This window comes from Phyllobates terribilis, unplaced genomic scaffold, assembly GCF_046119375.1.
Source record: "Phyllobates terribilis strain yellow unplaced genomic scaffold, ASM4611937v1 Scaffold_2__4_contigs__length_985480577, whole genome shotgun sequence".
Classification (NCBI taxonomy): Eukaryota; Metazoa; Chordata; class Amphibia; order Anura; family Dendrobatidae; genus Phyllobates; species Phyllobates terribilis.
The window spans coordinates 885,521,138-885,544,055 of record NW_027362762.1 but is presented as its reverse complement, the minus strand read 5'-3'; the positions used below and the strand labels follow the sequence as shown (position 1 = coordinate 885,544,055).

Here is a 22,918-nt window from a genome sequence, read left to right as displayed (position 1 = left end):
TGCTTTACCCTGATTGAGGACAGAGAACCAGGTACTTCCTGATAGGCTATCCAGCATATCTTGAATCTTTGGTATTGGGTGCCGATCAGGTACTGACTTTCGATTTAGTTCTCGGTAATCACAGCAGAGTCTCAACGTACCGTCCTCCTTCCTAACACAAACAATAGGAGAGGAATAAGACGACTTCGACTTTTGGACCCAACCTCTGTTGATTAGATCTTGTAAATACTCTTTCACTTCACGGTGTAATGGTTTCGGCACAGATATGTAACTTCTGGTTACTGGGGTCGTGTCTTTCAATTTGATTTTCAATTCCAACTATGGGATACAGAGTCATCTTTAGAGAATGCATGACACTCTTCTCTCAGCATCTGTTTTGCTATCACTATATGTTCAGAACACAAGTGTTCCAGGGATACTGGGGGATTCCAGGTCCCTGAGGTGGGTTGTGCAATTTCCTCCCCTAGGTAACTCGTGATCCTTGGTGGGGAGACTGAATTCACGGTAGACTCCTGGGCGGGTTTCACATTGGCTGGATATACCATTTTAACGGTTTCAATGTGACCTAACACAGTCTTTGGATCCAGTCTAATTTCGTGTTTTGTAGTATTCATCACCGGTACTGTCACTTGAGCAAGCCCACCAGTAGGAATCGTAAGCACAGTCTCACCTTAAACTAGGCCTTCCGGAAGTTCTGAGGAGTCTTTTGGCACAAAAAGTATTTTCTGGACTTTTCTTCCCGGTTCTACCTGGACTCCACACCTCACTCCCACCATTTGGTTTGCAGGGATGATGGTTGGGCGCCAGCCTACCTTGAATTCTTTTAGGTCCATTGTATTCTGTGCATTCTTTACTCTATGAATCACATTTTCCGCCACGGCGTTGGGTATGGCAAGTGATGTGGCAATTGCATCCATCACCAGCATCCCTGACTTGTGTTTCGTGATGACCTCACTGATTACATTATAACCCGGGATAGGATCCTCTGCCACGTTCTGATCACTGGTCACGAGAAAAAGTACCAAAAGCTCAATGGTGTTGCTGTTCTTCGTGGCCCTCAGTTGGAAACTCACTTCCACCCAGCCTATGAAAGGGATTTCGGTCTGGTTGACAGCTTTGCCGTGGAGGCAGGTATGTAGCAGGTAGCACCTTCTCCATTCTTCATTTAAGGCTCCTGTGTCCCAGAGTGCTTTTACCAGGAGTCCATCTAGCTGGCACTGTATAAAGCACCTTTCACCGATTAGGCTGATGAGGCTATCTTTACTGACCGAGGAATCCTCCTCCCAGGAGTACATGGTTTGACCTCTGCACTGGGCATTAAGTAACTGATGCCCCTGTCTCTCTTGCAGCTGTTGTAGACGGGAACACACTTGGGCATAGTACTGACGCAGGCGTTTTTCTCATGTGCCGTTCTGGGGTTTGGTGAGATTTAAATTTGGTTCTGGGGCCTCCTCCGTATCGTGGTTACCAGTCGCCCCGCACTGGCAACCTCCTGTCTTTTAACCCAAACAACCATGACCATTGGCATTCCTTGGCATAATGTCCTTCCTCACCACATCTTAGACAGTGGACACACACCATACTCTGATTTGATGAAAGGCACGCTTCACAAGCCAGGTATCTTCTGTTTTGGACCCCACTCCTGGGTCTGAGGGATACAGGTTCTGGCCTGGAATGAATCAACTTTTTAACCTCAACTCGGCTCGCAGTTCTCCTATTACTTCCTCCCAGTCAGCGCTGGCGGTCCTCTCTTTTATTGGTGATTTAAGGTTCCCTCTCGGAGGTGGCACTAGAAAGTCTCCATGATGATCTTCGGACTGGCCACCGGGGGTCTCCAAATTCAGCTGACTCATTTTGGTGATTTTAGGAGCATAGTCTTTAACTTCTGTTCGGTCTCTGACTCCAAACTAGCTGCCTCATTCATTTTTTCAATTAAGACTTCGTCCAGAATGCCAGGTTCTTCTAGGTATTGTTTCAGCTGCAACTTGATGTTTTTGCTGATTAACCCCATTCCCAATGATCTCAAGAACTTCTTCTGGACTAGTCCAGAATCAAACTTCTCCTCCACTTCTACATCTCTGGATGCAAACAACAGTCTATCCTTCAGTTCAATTGCTCTGAAAAATAAACTTTGGGGTGATTCATTATTTTTCTGTGAGAGGTTAATGAGTCGGTAGAACAATTCTGAAGTACTCTCTTCTTTATAGTGCCCTTTTAAAATCATCTTCAGCTGTTGCAAGGTCAAGTGACTCTTCATTTCTAGCATACTTCGGAGGTTCAGTCCTGGACTGATCGCTTTCACCACCCCCTTAACGATCTCATCTGGCTGGTAGCCTTTCTGTAAGCCTGCATCGATCTGGTGCAACAAGTTCATATAAGACAGTTTCTCTTTCTGTTCACACTCTCCAATCTGTCCCAGGATCTTGAATTTTCCTTATGGTGATTTGTGGTGTTAGAGAGGACTGTCTTCCTGATTTATCTAACCCGAGCAGAGTAAAGGTTCTGTCTGAGTCTGTTACCCGTTCAGAGGTTTTGGTTGATTCCTGAAGGGCTGTTGTTAGGACTTTGAATTGTTCTTTCAATTCCTGTAGTTTGCCTGTGGACAGAGATTCACGCTTTTGGTAATTGGTGTCGCCCCTCCATCCTCCAACTTCAACCTGGTTAGAAACTGTGTTAACTCCTGGAGGAACGTCCCCATGACGTCTTCAGCTTCTTTCTCCCCCAGCTCATCCATTTTTGCATTAATGGCAGCTAACAGTTGCCTGCGGTCGTGTGCTTTAGAAATCTGTTCTTCTGACATCTTTTATATTTTCTGCTACTGTTCTCAATTCTTCACAGGTTAACTTAAGAAGCAGCTCACTAATTCTGTCCATTTGTATTTCCATCTCCATTTAGGCTAGTGAGTTTTCTTCAGGGTTGGTCCCCTTTAACTGGTGTAGCAGAGTTGGATTGAGGTACTGTGCTGCTGTGTTTTTCCAGACACTTTTCTTCTTCTCCCTCTACATGCTAATTCCCGCTCAAGATTCCCCGTACGGGCCACCAATGTTACACGCACGCCGCTAGGTACAGATAGGGCGAGACGGGTTTCATGAATTCTTTGGAATCCTGGGGGAACCGTTACTCAGGGCGACCATAGGCTGTAGCTTCTCTCAGGCACACGATAGATTCAATTGCTGACCAGACACATCTGACAAGAGTCTTTTTCAACAGTTTAACAGTGGAATTTAATCTGAAGCACGGCCAGTGCAATTCAGGGATATTACAGCAACAATATTCATTACAGTACAGTCTGCGTTTCTTGAGCAACCGGCTCCAGTAACAATACAGTAGTTTCTTCACAAGGTTCAGTATTACAGTCTCTTCAGTAGCATAATTCAGCATAGATTAGATCTCTTAGCAGCACACTTCTGTGCATACACAGCCACAGGCTTTTCCTTCATAAGGACACAATAGTACACAGAATTCTTTATCCTGCATGGAGATGTAGGGGGAGGGTTTGATGAGGGAGATGATCCCTGTGACACAATTCCTTCCAGTCCTTATCTTCCTGCCCGATAATACTCTGCACTGTTAGTTCAGGAAGTTTATCTGACCTGTGTTTAGTTTCTCTCCTGATCTGAATCCTGTTCATTTGCCTTCTGTCAGATCCAGATAACACACCATCTTTCTCTTTGGTTTCAGCCAGACTACAATAACAAGTTCCCTACAGTCACCTGGGGCTCTGCCAATACACTCCCTGTCTCCTATGACTGTGTTAACCTCTCTAGTTGCTGGATGCTTTTGAAGCAACAGCACTACTTCTGCATGTCACACATGAGAGTAGTATTATTGAAAGGTGGATCATTTAGGAACCCCAGCCATTTAGGAACCACAGCGACAAAGTGACAGATCATGTAAAGTTACAGATCAGAGTCACTGAGTGCTGAGGAGCAGAGGGCATAAAAGTCACCAATGCTCTGCTGACTCCATAACTGCAGAGTCCAAAACTCATCTGGCATCAGCACGAAACCTGTGCACCAGAAACTTCATGAAATGGGTTTCCATGGCCAATCAGCTACATATAAGCCTTACATCACCAAGCACAATAGCAAGTGTCAGATAGAATGGTGTAAAGCAGCAACCACTGGACTTTGGAACAGTGGAAATACATTCTATGGCACTTCCAAAATCTTGTAGAAAATCTTTCCAAGAGAGTGGAACTGTTATATCTGCAAAGAGGAACCAACTCCATATTATTGCCAAAGGATTTAGAACAGGATATCATAAAAGACCTGCAGGTGTAATGTGTAGGTGTTCTGAATCTATATGTGCCTTAGGGCTGTATACATTAGATAAAGGAACAAAAAGAAAAAAGTTAATTTTCTCCTGATAGCCAGGCCTTCAGTATAGCAGTGGGGAACCTTTGGAACTCAATTAACCTGTGTACTAACTCCATATCTGCAGGTTAATAGTGTTTTGAGACGTGACAAGTTTCCTATAAGTGTTTTTAGATCTCTTAGATGTTTCTACCGTTACTGTAATACATTTAGAAGCATTTCATAAGTTTAACTTTTTTTACAAATTCATCAAGTTTAAGTAAAGACTTTTTCCCTTCTCCCTTTATTTTTTAGGGCTTCTTTCCTTCCCCCTGGCAGCTGGATATCAGCCTCTGGGCCAAATCATGACTGATGACAACTTATTCTTGTCAATTAGTGTTTGGAGTTTACCACAATTTCTGTTTTTGTTTGTCCACCCATTTTTTGAGGGTGGACCTTGGGTTGTTAATAAGATTGAGATCTGGAGAACTTCCTGGCCATGTACCCTAAAATTCAATGTTTTGCTCACAGAGACACTTAGTTATCACTTTTGTCTTGTCATGCTGGATAAAGCATTGCTCATCACCAACTTGCTCCTCGATCGTTGGGAGAAAGTTGCTCTTGGAAGATATTTTGATACGATTCTTTATTCATGGCAGTGTTTTTAGGCAAAATTATGAGTGTGCCCCTTCATATATGAAAAGCAACCCCAGGCATGAATAGTCTCACAATGCTTTACTGTTGACATTACACAGGACTCACCTTTTTTTTTTCCAAATAGTCTGAAGGGGGCTTAAATCAGAGACAATAAATTTACCTCAGTCTTCTGCAGTCCAATTCTGTTATTCCTGCCGAATGTCAGTTTGTCCTTTATGTTTTTCTTGGAGAGAAGTGACTTCTTTACTGTTTTTCTTGACACCAGGTCAGTCTCCAGAAGCCTTTGCCTCACTGCATGCAGATGCACTGACACCTGTCTGCTGCTATTCCTGAGCAAGCTCTGCATCAGTGTTAAACCTATCCCATAGCTGAATCCTCTTTAGGAGACAGGCCTGGCACTTGCTGGACTTTCTTGGGCACCATAAAGCCTTCTTCACAGCAATTGAACTTCCTGTTTGAAATTCTTGATGATCCAATAAATGGATGATTTAAGGGCAATCTTACAAGCAGCAATATCCTTGCATGTAAAGCCCTTTTGATGCACAGCAATGATGACTGCCCGTTTCCTTGGAGGTAACTGTGGTTAACAGAAGAAGACAATGATTTCAAGTACCTGCCTCCTTTTAAAGCAACCAGTCTGGTCTTATAATTCAATCAGCATGACAGAGTGATATCAGCTGCCTTGTCCTTGTTAACACATTCTCCTGAGCTAACGAGAAGATCACTGAAATTATGTAAGCAGGTCATTTTGTGACAAGGCTGAAATTCAGAGGAAAAGGGATCTTTCTGATTAAGTTAATTTTCATGACAAGTAATAACTTTACAATTTTTTGCAATTCATCTGATCACTCTTCATAACAATCTATGTAACATCTGTGTCTGGCACCCCTGCTTGGTTTCCCTCCTCCCTCCATGTGGGGATACCGGCATACTCACTACTCCCGCTGCTGCAGCATCCGCGTGATCCTTCTCCTTTCCTGTGCAAGCCGCACTGTGTTTCGGCGGCACGCCTAGTGCACACCCTCTCTCCACTTCTTAAAGGGGCAGCTTGCACATATGGTAAAATGCCCCCAGCTAATAGCTGGGAGGCATTTAGTTAAAATGAACATCTGCACGATGTCTCCCAACCAAAAGCTAGAAGGCATCTAGTGTAAAAGGCACCCTTCCCAATAGAGAGGTGCTTGAGCAACCCCTATAGTTTTGTATAAGTGGTGTTTGTGTGTGCAACTGTATGTTGCCAGGTCCCCCCGTCCTTAGTCTGTTAAAGATATTCCCATATCCTGTGTTCCCATTAGTCTAGAATAGTTTGTCCATGTTCCTGTGACTGCATTGGTGTTACCTATACCCAAATCCCTAGTCCCTGTGCGGCCAGTCTTGAGTCCTTAGTCCATGGTCCTAGTGCTGCCAGCTCCAATACTGTTTCCCGATAACTGTGTGTGAGAACAAAAACCTATCTTCAAGATTCAAGTTGTCCATACAGTCAGCCTATCTCCGTATCCTGCTAATCAGTGAGTCCAGTCACGTCTCCCCATGTCAGTGAACCTGACCCCTGGGATCGGCAACTGCAGTACCGGCGACTGTCTAGGAGTGGTACCTGCAGCTACCTGCAGCCCAGTCTGTCTCCACCATCAGGAGCTCCAGTGAACACATGGTAGCCACTTAGCTATGGCCCTTCCTAGGAAGGCCAGGCACTGTGCCACAGTGGGTCTACGAACCACGTGCACCACCTGCGAGCATGATAAATGCAAACTGCCACTATAAAAACTGAAGCAGAATACTTTGTGAAAACCAACATTTGTATCAGTCTCAAAACTTCAGGCCACGACTGGAAACTTTTGGCTGGCAGTTCAAGAAAGAACTACATTTTTTATTTTATAGATATGAATATGTATGTATTAAAAATAAGTGTTATGAAAGATTTGTGTTCTGCATCCACGTCTTACAGCCACTACAGTAGTCCACAGACCTGTGCAGCTTGACCTTGTCCTCCTCAGTACTATATTTCTACACTTTTTTTCAATTCTATTTTCTTGAAGTGAATGAGCTGACTTGTTGTCTTGTGAAGATCACTCCACTCATTATTTTTTTAATTTGTCGAATTCAGCATTGCAAGCCTGGATAGCTGACGTCATTGCCCTCTGACTACTGACCTTTTAATAGGACTGCTGTATTACATTCTAATATAGCCCATGTGAGCTTTTTTATGCCAGTGCAAGTATGGAGTCCCATTTGTCCAGAGCACATTTTAGCACAGGTCCAAGATGATTTGCTGCAACTTATTGTTCTTCAATTGTTAGTGTGTTAAAGAGGTGGTCCACTACAATCTTTATTCTACACATCAATTTAAATATTATTATTATGAAATAAGTATTTTTTCATATTTGCCTGTGAATGGAGCTATTGCTGCTCGCTCCGTGCCGATCCCGCGACCCCCGGCTGCAGCCGCTGCTGATATCCGGTGATGTCACGTCAACTTCTGGACTCTGGAAGTTGAGGTTGCATCACAAAGGCGAGACCCAGTCTTATGCAGACTGCGGCCATTCCCCATGATTGACTGGGCTTTGGACATTCCCCCTGATTGACTGGGTTGTGGGAAGTGTTTCACCGCACAGCACAGCCCAGTATCGAGCGCACTGTAGAAGATTTTCCTCTCTCCTTCTCGGCTTTCATTGGCACACACTTGTGAGGCTCTGCCAATGAAAGCAGAGTAGGAGAGAGGAAAGTCTTGACATATTAACAGCCATCATCTGCCAGGAAAGATGCAGGTTCGGCGTGCGAGCACCCATCAAAATCGGTAACATGACATATGACGTAAATGAACGTCGTATGTCATGAATGCGTTAAAGACCCGTTTAGAAGAAGTGATAACATGATCATTCTGTCCCCATATACAGCACATAATCTGCAGCACATTCACTGTTCACAAGGAGTAATGTGCAGCCAATAATGATGATTTTTATGTTGCAATAAAAATAAAATCACCCAACCAATTAGCATTTTGCTATTTCACCAAAGTGAGATGATTGGGGCTCTGACTGCTGGGCCGTATAGATGCCAAGAATGAAAGTGTTGCAGACCCTTTCTTGGTCATAAATCATAATAGATATAACTGAAAATAAGAAACAAAAACAAAAAATCTATAAAACGTTTAACTTGGTATAAATGGAATACTACACATTTTCTTGTTTTTTTTCTTGTGATATTGATAAAATTGAAAATATAAAGTAATTATGATCGGCACACGATACAGTACAGAGTATTAGAAACAGCACACGCAATTCTGGCACATCGCTCGTCAGTCACGGAAGTTTGGTAATTCAGTAGTAGATGCTACAAAAATATAAAAATACTGTATGACGAGTCCCTCTATGAAATTAAAGGACAGGAATGTGATCGAATGTCATTTTGCTTGAGCAGAGCATCATCCAGGTCAATCAGATTTCCATTAACGGTGACGTCCATGCAGCCGAAGTAGAAGGCAGAGACTGGAGTAGCCGTAACTGGGATATCTAACAATAAAAGACACGGTGTTATTGACATAAAACCTAAGTGATAATTCCACTTCTGCAACCCCTCTTCACTATTAAGCCTTAACAGCACATCCATATGGCACAAACGCTTAAATTTAGGATGGTAGTTTAGAGGAAATGTTTGTTTTTCAGCAATATATCCTTTTTAGATTGATTATGCTGTGCACGATGGACAAAGAAACATCAAGATCTCTGGAGATGGACTTGTCACCTTGAGATTTTTGATATTGTTCAACAATTTTGGTTCTCAAGTCCTCAGACAGTTCTCTTCCTCTCTTTCTGTTCTCCATGCTTAGTGTGGCACACAGACACACAATGCAAAGATTGAGCCAACTTCTCCCCTTTTTATCAGGTTTCAGGTATGATTTTCATATTGCCCACACCTATTACTTGCCACAGGTGAGTTTGAACAAGCATCACATGCTTGAAACAAAGTTGTTTAACCACAATTTTGGAAAGGTGGCAACAATTTTGTCTGAACTATTTTTGAGGTTTTGTGTGAAATTATGTCCAATTTGCCTTTTTTCTCTCAGTTTTTTTTTGTGTTGTTCCAATACACACAAAGGAAATAAAACAAGTGTATAACAAAACATGTGTAATTGCAATAATTTTCTAGGAGAAATACTAAATTTTCTGGAACAATTTCAAGGGTACCAAAACTTTTGGCCATGACTGTATATTCAACAGGAAGACCCACAAATTACCCATCTAACCTAGTACCAATTACAATGCAATCAAAAGTTCACATATTCTGTATGGAATGAGGGCTATCGGAATAATTGAAGGGTTATTCTCAAGCTCTTTAACAGGTAAAATTACAAAATACTTGCAAAAACAAGCAAATTTGCAATTTATGTCTTATTAAAAATTCTCTCCATTTTCGAGAATGTTGTGATTTTTCATTTTAATAGTTTACTGCTTCTTGTTTAGGTTACTGCCCTACGCTATCAGAAGTGGCTGATTTCCTAAGCAAGGGGCACAGAGCTTATTAACTCTCTTCAAAGGAGCTTGTAAACGCTGCTCGAAGGCTGGCCAGATTGATGGATTTGATCAGCTTCAGTGCTCCTGTGCCCCTCTGATGCTACAGAGGTAAATCTTCACCTGCTTGCAAGCAATTGGAGAGCACACAGTCAAGGCAGAGGCGCAGACATGCCTTTTTTACAAACTGTCAATCATCAACAGCGTAGCAAGCAAGAAGCTGGGCGGCCGGGGACTGTTGTGCTCCTGAACTGCAATCCCTCTAATCCCGCTGGGCTCAAGCATTCCAAGCATGACATGGATAATTGGGCAGGAGATGTTTTGCAGGTGATTGGTGATACTCCAGATAGTAGTAAAATACCCAAAACTCCAGAAAAATAGACAATCTGGCACCTCATCAGTCCCAGTCAACTATCCATTTTAGTTTTTCTTTTCTCTACAAAAAATGTTGACTTATAATAATTTTTTAAAGATGACATTTACTAGCTAAATATAATATTACCAATATTTCTATTTCCAATCTGTCCTTTTAGAATCATATAGAAAAGGTCTAAAAGTGCCTCTCCTTCAACAGCTGTAGGTCAAATGCTCATTTGCCTGACAGATTTATCCCCATCCACCTTCATACATATGAAAATTCAACTTGGGCGAGATTTCATGTGTCCTGAATGTGGGGAGGGGAATAAGCTGCTGGAAGACAAATATGGCAGTGACTTATCTTCTCTGAGAACAAAAAAATGTAACTTGCTCGATCCTTCTTTTCCCCCAACATCATCTGTGAGATCGACACTTTCTACAGACTTTCTTTGATGCCTTCGAAGAAATCACAGGTATATAGAAGCCATACGAGATAGGAAACTACAAAGGGCAATGCTGTTATCAACTGCAAATTTAAAGGGAATCTGTCAGCAGGATCAACCCTCCTAGGCCGTCTATATGGGCATTAAGGGCATAGAAAGCTGAATATAGTGATACCTTGATATGTGCGATCTGATGTTTTATTATGGAGAAATCCACGTTTTTCTTATATGTAAATGAACTCTTCCAGGCTCTGGGGAGGACACTGACCGGAAGGTAACTCTGCCTCCAGAGATTATTATACATGAGGTGGAGTTACCAGTGTGAGACAAGTAACTAACACAGAACAGGAGAAATTAAATTTGTCTTCTTGCAAACACATTTTTTGCAGCTCTCTGAGCTCTGCTGTACTGTAACAATATTGCAGCCCTGTCTGCTTGTGAGATGGAGGCTGCAGCTGAGGGGAGCCTGCTGATGTGTCAGGTATAATCACACATAGCTCTGCAGTGAGATCAGGACGGCAGAGGGCGGCCATCCCACATCACACTGGTAACTCCCCCTTCATGTAAAATAATCTCTGGAGGCAGATTTATCTTCCAGGCAGTGTCCTCCCCAGAGCCTGGAAGAGGTCATTTATATAAAGTGATAAAAGATGATTTCTCAACAACAAAGCATCTGATATGAGACATACAGGGATCACTCTCCTCAGCAGTCTAAAACCTATATGCCCTTATTAATAGTTTAGATAGGTCAAATGTGGAACAGATTTCCTTTAAAGGAAATTATCCGCAATGTGGGTGCAGAGCTATGGACATACCAGGAATGCCTCCTAAATATGTATCCACTTGGCCTCTCATTGACTGGTCCAAAATATCTAGCTGCTTCTTCATTTCTTCCTTGCCTATGTAACTAATGTCAGTATAGGAACTGGAGGTTATTTCCATAGAGGACTTTGTTGCTGTAAAACTTATGGATAGAGTCTTGTCAGTACATATTCTTTTGGTTGTGAGTCGCGCCACTGTAGTGCTCTGAATGCTGACAATGATATCCTGCAGGGGAAAATATACACAGTATCTAAATTAAAGGAATATATTAAATAAGAGTATTTAAATAGATATATCATGCTGCCCATGACCTGCCATTCATTCCCCAGGACCTGTGTCAGTGATTGTGACAAATTTTTATCACATGCTGGAGTAACAGAAATTCTGTATCACCAGGTGCCAACTTAATGAAATTTTATGGAATAAATGTATTATTATTTTTTTTTTTATTCTGTGGTTCATTAAATGGATAAAATATACACTGCTCAAAAAAATAAGGGGAACACTTAAACAACAGAATATAACTCCAAGTAAATCAAACTCCTGTGAAATCAAACTGTTCACTTAGGAAGCAACACTGATTGACAATCAATTTCACATGCTGTTGTGCAAATGGAATAGACAATAGATGGAAATTATTGGCAATTATCAAGACACCCTCAATAAAGGAGTGGTTCTGCAGGTGGGGACCACAGACCACATCTCAGTACCAATGCTTTCTGGCTGATGTTTTGGTCACTTTTGAATGTTGGTTGTGCTTTCACACTCATGGTAGCATGAGACGGACTCTACAACCCACAGAAGTTGCTCAGGTTAGTGCAGCTCATCCAGGCTGGCACAGCAATGCGAGCTGTGGCAAGAAAGTTTGCTGTGTCTGTCAGCGTAGTGTCCAGAGGCTGGAGGCGCTACCAGGAGACAGGACAGTACACCAGGAGATGTGGAGGGGGCCGTAGGAGGGCAACAACCCAGCAGCAGAACCACTACCTCCACCTTTGTGCAAGGAGGAACAGGAGGAGCACTGCCAGAGCCCTGCAAAATGACCTCCAGCAGGCCACAAATGTGCATGTGTCTGCACAAACGGTTACAAACCGACTCCATGAGGGTGGTATGAGGGCCGGACGTCCACAGATGGGGGTTGTGCTCACAGCCCAACACCGTGCAGGACGCTTGGCATTTGTCACAGAACACCAGGACTGGCAAAGTCGCCACTGGCGCCCTGTGCTCTTCACAGATGAAAGCAGGTTCACACTGAGCACATGTGACAGACGTGACAGAGTCTGGAGACGCCGTGGAGAGCAATCTGCTGCCTGCAACATCCTTCAGCATGACCGGTTTGGCAGTGGGTCAGTAATGGTGTGGGGTGGCATTTCTTTGGAGGGCCGCACAGCCCTCCATGTGCTCGCCAGAGGTAGCCTGACTGCCATTAGGTACAGAGATGAGATCCTCAGACCCCTTGTGAGACCATATGCTGGTGCGGTTGGCCCTCGGTTCCTCCTAATGCAGGACAATGCCAGACCTCATGTGGCTGGAGTGTGTCAGCAGTTCCTGCAAGATGAAGGCATTGAAGCTATGGACTCCCCGCCCGTTCCCCAGACCTGAATCCGATTGAGCACATCTGGAACATCATGTCTCGCTCCATCCACCAACGTCACGTTGCACCACAGACTGTCCAGGAGTTGGCGGATGCTTTAGTCCAGGTCTGGGAGGAGATCCCACAGGAGACTATCCGCAACCTCATCAGGAGCATGCCCAGGCGTTGTAGGGAGGTTATACAGGCACGTGGAGGCCACACACAATACTGAGCCTCATTTTGACTTGTTTTAAGGACATTACATCAAAGTTGGATCAGCCTGTAGTGTGTTTTTCCACTTTAACTTTGGGGGTGACTCCAAATCCAGGCCTCCATTGGTTAATAAATTTGATTTCCATTGATGATTTTTGTGTGATTTTGTTGTCAGCACATTCAACTTTGTACAGAACAAAGTATTCAATGAGAATATTTCATTCAATCAGATCTAGGATGTGTTATTTGAGTGTTCCCTTTACTTTTTTGAGCAGTGTATTTTTAAAAGGGCTCAGAATAGAGTTGATGTGTATCGATTTACAGAACATCGTCCATCAAGCACGTGAGTAATCTATGGCCGACGGACGGGAGCCATAAGAACCGCGTCCTAGATCTTGGCATCCGCAGCTCTTCTTTTGATTAGCTTGTCTGGCGTGACGACACATGTGTGTCACACCGCAATGGCGATGTGTCACCAGGCCGGCTAATCAAAAGAAGAGCCGCGGTTGCCGGGGATAGGAGGTGGTTCTCAGATCTCTTTTACAGCGGCCACAGATTATTCACCTAGCTGATGGACCAGGTCCTGCAAATTGATTCGCAACAACTCTAGTGACAACTTGTTAAAAAAGGAAAGAAATAATACTCACTCTCATGCATCCTAAGAGCTCCCATTCCACTCTTACCTGATCCTCGCTGGTCTCAACTTTTTTGGTCCTGTTTTAACACACTGGAAATGGCGGTTCATAAAATCACTGGCTGCATCAGTGATCGCCTCAACTAGAAATTAGCTGAATGGGTATTTCCTCTTTGTTGAAACAGAAGCAGAAAGTAGAAACTAGTGGAGACTGGAAAACTGTTATACAGAAGCAGCGATGGATCATGTCTAAACCCTTCTAAAGCCCAATCCTACCACCACAACACGAAATCTAGAACTATGTAAGCTGAATCTTACTTGTACAATATCCAGTGACTTATCTTCAATAGCTAATGCTAGAGGGACAGTCTCCTCTTTAACCAGGGCAAACATCACCCCAGTGCTGGTAGATGATCGAATGTTCAGGGTAACATTTACTAACCAATCTCCTTCAGCTGATGTGTCGTCAGCTGTAGAGAAATATAAGAAATTAAATATATTATTGAATTGCTACAAACTCTATAGCATTCCTCATGGTTCCTAATCCTGCACGTTTAATTACTTACTGTAATTTACATTAACCTGGGCCACTCCTCCACCCGGATAATAAGAACCTTCCTCCACTGAAACCAGACAGTGCTTGCTCTGCTTTTCTTGAATAACTTCTTTTACCCCCAGGGCTCCTTGATTCATCAAATTCCATCCACGAATGCATCCATCTAATCGAGGGTTAATCTATAACAGTATGATTATAATAAGAAGAGGTGTTGTCCATCTATCAGTGGAGGTATTTGGCAGTGTTACTGTGACGCAGAGTCACAAATGTGACGCTGGGTCACTACTCACGGACAAGCCATGAGACAGGGTAGTTAAGAGGTCCGGGATCAGATACCAAGAGACCTAGTCATAAACAGAGGGGTAAGACAAAGTTTTGACATATGGATGGTCAAAGGCAAGGTCCAAGACTGGGCAGCAAAAGATCAGAAACAGAGCATTGAAAAACAAAACTGTGTGGGGGGCTACTAAGGGGGCCATCATACAGTGTGGAGGCTACTATGAGGTCCCTCATACAGTGTGGGGTTACTGTACAAGCCATCATACAATGTGTGGGCTACTGTGCAGGCCATCATATTAATGGGGGCTACTAGGAGGGCCATCATTCAGTGTGGAGGTTATTAAAGGGGCCATTATTCAGTGTGGGGGCTAATATGGGGACCATCGTAGAGTGTGGGAGCTACTAAGTGGGCCATCACACAGTGTGGGGCCCATCATACAGTGTGGGGGCTACTGTGGGGCTCATCATACAGTGTAGGGGCTACGGTGGGGCTATCGTACAGTGTAGAGGCTAATGTGGGGCCATCATACAGTAAGGGGCCACGATACAGTGCGGGGGCTAAGAAGGGTGTCATAATACAGTGTGGAGGCCATCATACAGTGTGGGGGCTATTAAGAAGCCATTATACAATGTGGGGGCTATTAAGGGGCCATCATACAATGTGGGGGCTACTATGGGGTCATCATACTGTGCAGTGGCACTAAACAGTTTAGAAGGCATTACACTATGTATAGAAGAGATGTGGCCCATCATACTCTGTAAAAGGAAAGCTGTGGGCCCATCATACTGTGCATAGGGGAGCTGGACAGGGAGGGACTCAGGGGACATTGTTAAATGTTAAATGGCACTTATTGTTATAGTGTCACAAGGGGGGCATTATTACTTTCTAGGGGGCAAAATGTGAGAACCATTTTCTAGGGCACTTGCAGAGGGCATTAATATTTTTTTTAACGGACACAGTGGTGGACATTATTATGTGGGGTACTAAAAGGAATACTGTTTTTGTGGCACATAGCAGGTGCAGCAATAGGGACACAGTCAGCAGCAGTGGCTCAGTATTGGACTGTAAGTCACCATATACAGTTGCATTGTAATCTCTTGTATGTTCTGCAGAAATGGTACCTATCACTGTATGGTCACCATGAGGGGGTAATATTGGTGTTGGTCTTTGTATGGAGATTTATTTTCAATAACAGAATGGTCATCTACAATTAGGGTGTGCCACTGTGGTTGTAAACATGGTTACCTGGTTAGTGGCCCACTCAGAAGTTTTACCCACCCCTTGAGCTGAACCTTTAGCTACGCCTCTGGTGCAGTCGTATTCCTCTTGTACATTTGCCCTCTTTTCTACTTTTTGGAGATTAATAGGATCATTCAGCAGAGGGAGAGGAGTTATTGAGATGCTTTTTATAGTGCAAACTAAGAGAGCAAATCCATCATACTTTAGCATACATGAAGGACATGGAGGCATGATATCAGTTGGGTGATCAGGTGGCTACCATGGCTTCTGAGGGATTTCCAGCTCATTTATTTTTGGTATGCCGTCAATTAAGTTATTTATAATTAAGAGGATTACAGTGTAGACATTCCTTAAAATTACCGGTTTAATGAGATTTTCTACTTTCCGTGGTAATCCTGCAATGTAGACTTTGGTTTCCAGAATACCATTTATGGGTTTAAACAGATATTTGGGGTTGTTGATATTCATAACAGCTTCCTTTGCTATCTTAACACTGATGCTGTTTTCCAATTCCTCCACAGACACCTAGAAAAAAAGGACAATAGGTGAACGGAGAAGTGAATATACTATAAATGTTGATGACTAAGGATATAGCACAGATCGAGAGCTAATGTCTGAGGGTCAAGTTTTGCCAAAATTATGAGCAGAAAACCATGCTGTAATTTAGCGTATACATGATGAGAAAATGCCTTTATATTTTACGGTCTGCTTTCTTTGGTACTTATAGGGGATATATGGAGCTGGGATAATCCGCAGGTGGAAAAGTCAGCTGCCTTGAACATGACTGACAGGTTTGGGAGGATGAGCAAAAATGATTTTCCTAAATTTCTTTGCACAACCAATTGGAAGTTTTTGTCTATGCCATTGCTTCCCAAACTCCAGTCCTCACAGCCCCCCCCACAGACCATGTTTTCAGGATGTTCATTAGGTCCAACATCTAACACCCCCCACCAATCATTTGCTGCAGCTGGAAAAAACCCTGTACGTAGTGGAACAGCACAGCTCAGGGCATGGTGTAGTGGCTACTGCTGGGTACTGCAGATCAGCTCCTATTCAATGGCAGTTCCAGAGGGCCTGTGATCGGCTGCAGAAAGGTGAGGTGACTAGAAAAGTGCATCATGAGATCTTTCTTTGCGAATGGACCAGACATTGCTTCCGGAGCCTAGGCAGATCTCTGGAGTGACAATTGCTGTATCCGCAAATGCGCTGGAAGGAGATTATGGCTCAGTTTATGATTTTAATTCTGTCCATGCCTAAAAAAATTATTGTGGTGTGAGACCACCCATTTAAAATTACACTTTAAGAGTCAACTTAAAATGAATATTTCTTTCCTAGTGTAGGTAAGATTCCAAATTGCCAGACATTTTGCAGACTAAATTCAACTATACTTTTAGCTAATCTACTATATTCAGGTTATTTTTTCACTCACAGGCTGAGTGATAAATGCAGTTGTAGAGTAGAAAATAAAATCTGTGGGGTCTAAGACCCCACTAATGCCGTGTGAGGGGCTCTTGGTTGTTGGAAAAGTACTTGACGCCTGAACTGTAAGGGCGTCTCTTTCGTGAATTGGCAGATGGAAGGAAGGCGACATGATCAACACAAGTCGTTACAGAATATTTACAGAAGAGCCAACATGACAAGTCCGGCAATACCACAAGCGATGAGATAACCAGGCCGGTGTTCAATAATATAATACTGCACATGTAGAATCAAAATGTTATGAACGTACTAAAAATATAAATGAAAAAGTCAAACTATTTGATTATTTTGCATTCCATTTTAATAGTAACTAAAAATTACTAAATATCAATAAAGATCTATCTTACTATGTGCCACTGTCCATTATTGATGGTTTTCCCACCGGTTGTCACTTTTGTCCATAACTCGTTCTTGAACTGAATCTCAATTTTTCCATCCCTCAGAGCCAATAGAAACCACGAGGTGCTGTTGGCAGCCTCAGCATATAGAATCACTCCTTCTCCATCGTACGTACGGAAGTCAAACTCTGCCGAAAACCTAAATGGAAGGTGAATTCCTCAATGACAAAGTGACAAAAGTCCTATGAAAAGATCAACGACACTTTCTAATTCATTATCAAGTTCAACTCAGTATCCTATATGGGCAGGAAACTACAGTATATTGCAGATATGCATCCCTAAAGAAAATAACTGAGCCCTGTAACCTTTGGGTATCCGGCTGTGGAAGAACTATAACTTCCAGTATGACCTAAAAAAAAAGTCACCATACAAACTCAAGGTTAATTAATGGCTACATTAGCGGATGTCCACATGTTTGCTGCAGACTTCATTGGAGAAAGTTCAGCAACTGTCCCACTCACTGAAAATCATGTTCATTCATCTGAATGATGTTTTTACATCACAGAAATTTCTGCAACATCTGCAGATGTAAAATTCACTCTTAGGGTTTTCCCATTACTTTTTGACCTCCTTTCATATGTACCAATTCATCAAAACAATCCACTATGTAATATAATAGTATTTCCTGCGCTTCTTCATGTGCAGATCCTCCTTCCTATGCTGTTTCGCCCAATCCCTCCTTCTTCCTCAGACAAGGCATCAAATCAATACTTCACCAACCCCAGTAGGATTGTGACATGATCTTCCATTTCTCTCCAAATCTAAAGACTAGTGATGAGGTAGATTGGACAAAACCAAACAAGAAGGAGGAACAGAACATCAACATTACACCAAGTGACCTATTGTAAGATCTGCTCAAAGAAGGAACGCATTGAATTAAAGCAGATTGCACTGATGAGTTGGAACATATGAAGCAGATCAAGAAGTTGTGGAAAACCCCAGAGAAACTATACCTATTTCTTTATATACATATACAGTATATATATATATATATATATATATACTAGATAGTGGCCCGATTCTAATGCATCGGGTATTCTAGAATATGTATGCGGCCGACAGGGAACAATCAGCAGAGCGGTGTTTAAATTTGGCGCCAAAATCGCTGATTGGTCGAGGCCGGCAACCGTGACCAATCACCAAAGCGGTGTTAAAATTTGGCGGCTATATTGCAGATTGGTCACGGCCGGCGGTCGCGACTAATCAGCAGAGCGGGGTTTAAATTTTGCGCCAATAATGCTGATTGGTCGCGGGCAGCGAACGCGACCAATCAGCAGAGTGGGGTTTAAATTTGGCGCCAATAATGCTGATTGGTTGCGGCCGGCGGTCGCGACCAATCAGCAGAGCGTTATTTAAATTTGGCGCCAATAATGGTGATTGGTCACGGCCGGGACCAATCAGCAGAGTGGTGTTTAAATTTGGCGCCAATAATGCTGATTATTTGCGACCGGTAACCGCGACCAATCAGCATAGCGGTGTTTAAATTTGGTGCCAATATCGCTGATTGGTCGCGGCCGGCCACCGCGACAAATCAGTAGAGCAGTGTTTAAATTTGGCGCCAATAATGCTGATCAGTCGCGGCCGGCAACCGCGACCAATCAGCAGAGCGGTGTTAAAATTTGGCGCCAATATCGCTGCTTGGTCGCGGCCGGCCACTGCCACCAATCAGCGAAGCGGTGTTTAAATTTGGCGCCAATATCGCTGATTGGTCACGGCCGGTGGTTGCGACTAATCAGCAGAGCGGGGTTTAAATTTGGCGCCAATACTGCTGATTGGTCGCGGCCGGCAACCGCGACCAATCAGCAGAGCGTTGTTTAAATTTGGCGCCAAAATCGCTGATTGGTCAAGCATGGCGGTCACGACCAATCAGCAGAGCGGGGTTAAAATTTGGCGCCAATATTGCTGATTGGTCGCGGCCGGCAACCGCGAACAATCAGCAGAGCGGGGTTTAAATTTGAAGCCCATATCGCTGATTGTTCGCCGGGGAGCGGCGCTGCCTGTGCGGGTACTTCCGCTGCGAGCAGCTGGGAGATGAGCGGCTGCTCGCAGCAGAAGCATCCCGACCGGCGGCGCCGCTCCTCCGTTCACACTTGCCGTCAGGAGATCAGAGCGTTGTTTAAATTTGGCGCCAATCTCGCTGATTGGTCGCGGTCGGCTGGCGGCCGCAACCAATCAAAAGAGCGTTGTTTAAATTTTGCGCCAATCTCGCTGACTGGTCGCGGCTGGCAGCCGCGCCCAATCAGCAGAGCGTTGTTTAAATTTGGCGCCAAACTCGCTGATTGGACGCGGCTGGCGTCTGCGACCAATCAGCAGAGCGTTGTTTAAATTTGGCGCCAATCTCGCTGATTGGTCGCGGCTGGCGTCCGCGCCCAATCAGCACAGCAGTGTTTAAATGTGTCGGCAAGATCGCTGATTGGTCGCGGGCAGGGTCCGCGACCAATCAGCACAGCAGTGTTTAAATGTGGCGCCAAGATCGGTGATTGGTCGCGGCCGCTATTTAAATGTGGCGCCCACATCGGTGATTGGTCGCGGGCAGCGGCCACGACCATTCAGCAGAGCGGTGTTTAACTTTAGTGCCAAGATCACTGATTGGTCGCGGGCGGAGAGCGGGACCAATCAGCGAATCGTATTGGTGAGGACCGGGGAGCGGAATCGTATTAGTGAGGACCGGGGAGCGCCGCTGCCTGTGCGGCTACTTCCGCTGCGAGAAGCTGGGAGATGAGCGACTGCTCGCAGCAGAAGTATCCGGACCCGCAGCGCCACTCCCCGGTCCTCCCTTCCGCATGGAGGTCAGCGGCGCCGGCGGTTGGGGTCCTTCTGCTGCTACCGGCCGGGAGATGAGGGGCCGCTCGCAGCAGAATTATCCCGACCCGCAGCGCCGCTCCCCGGTCCTCCCTTCCGCATGGAGGTCAGCGGCACCCGGGATCGAGGTCCTTCTGCTGCTACCGGCCGGGAGATGAGCGCCTCGCGCCGGTCATCTCCCGGCTGCATCTCCGTCCCGCAGATGAGCCGCTAACGGCCGCCATCTTTTTTCAGAAATCCCGCGGAGCTGATTGGCCGCTGCCGGACCAATGAGCGACGTGGGATTTCCAGGACAGACAGACAGACAGAAAGACAGACAGACGGGATAAGACGATTATATATATAGATATATATATCATATCTTCCCCTTGATAAAGCAAGACCATAATTATGCGAAATGCGTGTCGGGGACTGCTCTACACCCGATTTTTTTTTCAGCCTGGGCTCCCAGCTTACATTTTGGTAAGATGTGGCACATTTTCATTTGATACACAGGACTGCCACTTGGCGCTTTATATATCTGAGTCTCTGCCTGTCTCTATTTATTATTCATAAATGTCCAAAGGGGTCAAAAGATACGCTAGACACTATAATGTCAATAATATCCACTCCATCCCATGTAGCCTAATATTGTGCTGCCAGGATAACAGAGACTCTTGCTTCATTAAAATTACATTTTTCTTAAATATATATTTCATTAAAAACAACAATAAGGTAACAAGAGTAAAATTAAAAATCGGGACAGGAAACCTCCAAATACAGAGAGATGCACAGTAAAGCTGGGTTGTATAGCAATGTAATACCTACAGATAACTCACACGTAAATAGAACTATCAGCAGAGTATAATGAAACTTAAGAATGTATAGTGATATCCAAATGAAATGTGAACTTCAAAGTGCCACTAGTGCAACCATAGAAAATCTCTCTCAGGTGAACCAACTACATGCCAATAAATGTCATCAATTCATGTATAAAGTGCAAAGTGCCTATAAAAATAAATACCAAAGGTCCAAAATACCTGTGGTTATTGGAGTTAAATAAGTAGAAAAACAACCCTTTGGTGTAGCTTGACCTCTCAAACCCCTATGCCGTTTCGCACCACGCTTCTTCCGGGGGTGTGCCACTTTGCACTTTATACATGAATTGATGACATTTATTGATATGTAGTTGGTTCATCTGAGGGAGACTTTATATGGTTGCACTAGTGGCACTTTGAAGTTCACATTTCATTCATACAATGTTAATCAAGAAATGATTCTCAAAGTATTTCAATTTGTCTGCCATCCAACTCACATTGTAAGGTCCCTGCAGATCCTTGATTTTTAAGAAAAGAGTGATGGCATAAGTGCAGTCTACTTTTTCCTTAAGTCAAAGGGAGAACAGAAATCCATAAGAGCTTGGTAATGTGACAATACAGGATACTGTCATGTTTTTAACAGAATCAAGAAGAAGTTGCTGGGACCTAAATCCAGTAATGAAAATGATAAATCAGTAGTTTCTTTTACTTACCGAGTAGCATCAGGCAGTCTGAATCTCAGATATACTACAGGTATCCCTGTGAATTGTTCAGCCAGGTACAGAAGTTCATAATTGGTCTCCAGATTGAGTGGAACACAAACAGGGATGCGCTAAAGTACAAAAAAACAGAAAGCAGAATTCATATATAAATATCATTATTATTAAAGGAGTTATCCAATATAAAGAAATGTTTTTAAAATAATTGCTAATATTGTAAAATAACAAAAACATCACTACTCAACTAATCTCTCCCCCAGTGATCAAGTGCTGACCCTCCTGCAGCATTACTGGGCTTTTGTCATGGTTCAGTTTCGGGATTCGATCCGGTGACCTTTTGCTGCATGGTTGGTTTCCCTCTCTACTGGACTACAGTCCTTTTCATCTCTGTCCAAATGTTGATGGTTTCTTTTGTCTTGGTTTTCTGTTCTTGTTTGGCTTCTCTCCATCTCTCCAGGTGTTTTCCATTTTCCCTTTTGTCTCTGTCTTCTCACATTTTGGGATGGACTTTATAGATTAATCATTCACTTATTTCACTTGCTGGCTATACTTCCATTTAGATAGGTGTTGGAGCTCCAGCTCCTTAGCTAGAGGTTTACCTTGTTCGATAAGCCCCAGTTGTTTTTCCTGTTGCAAATCTGTGAGTTTTTCTCCATGTTTTCCATGTTTAGGGTTCTGGAAGGTTTCACATATTCTGGTTATCCCTGTCTATTCTTTGTGAATGTGTTTTAGTTTCTCACCCTGGGTTCTCCTGTCTTCCTGCACGCTTTCCTCTACCTTTGTTGGATTTGTGTTGCAGTCTCCCCTCTGGTTGCTCTGTAGGTACGATAAACCCCTTGGCAGCCTTTTAGGGAGCCAGCTCCAAGGAGGTGTATTTAGCTGTGTGGCTAGGGCTTTTATAAGCTGTACAGGGACCAGTTGGGTACAGTGGCTTCTCTTTGGTAATTCTTCCCCTCCTCTGTTACCGGTGTGAGTACAATCATAACAGCTTTATTCACATGCATCCGACACATGACTCTTGCTCCTAATCAGTGGACAAAGCGGTCAAACACCGTACTACTACTGATATCATGGCTCCTAATGCTGGGCAGACTTCAACACAAATTTTATAGTGAGTGCCTATCCTGATGATAGGCCACCAAGTTATTC

General features: G+C 43.8%; 1 protein-coding gene across 1 annotated transcript in view; it reads right to left on the bottom strand.

The window, feature by feature from the left end:
* Positions 1 to 8,083: 8,083 nt before the first annotated feature.
* The window catches only part of PROS1 (protein S), an 83,422-nt gene continuing 68,587 nt past the window's right edge, over positions 8,084 to 22,918 (bottom strand). Inside the window, exons 9-15 of the mRNA XM_073668180.1 lie at positions 21,764 to 21,882; positions 17,401 to 17,590; positions 15,935 to 16,099; positions 14,066 to 14,234; positions 13,818 to 13,969; positions 11,076 to 11,307; positions 8,084 to 8,461 (exon numbers count right to left, since the gene is read on the bottom strand). Coding sequence (XP_073524281.1) covers positions 8,319 to 8,461; positions 11,076 to 11,307; positions 13,818 to 13,969; positions 14,066 to 14,234; positions 15,935 to 16,099; positions 17,401 to 17,590; positions 21,764 to 21,882 — 1,170 coding nt within the window. The 3' untranslated portion in view covers positions 8,084 to 8,318. The remainder of the gene's footprint in view (positions 8,462 to 11,075; positions 11,308 to 13,817; positions 13,970 to 14,065; positions 14,235 to 15,934; positions 16,100 to 17,400; positions 17,591 to 21,763; positions 21,883 to 22,918) is intronic.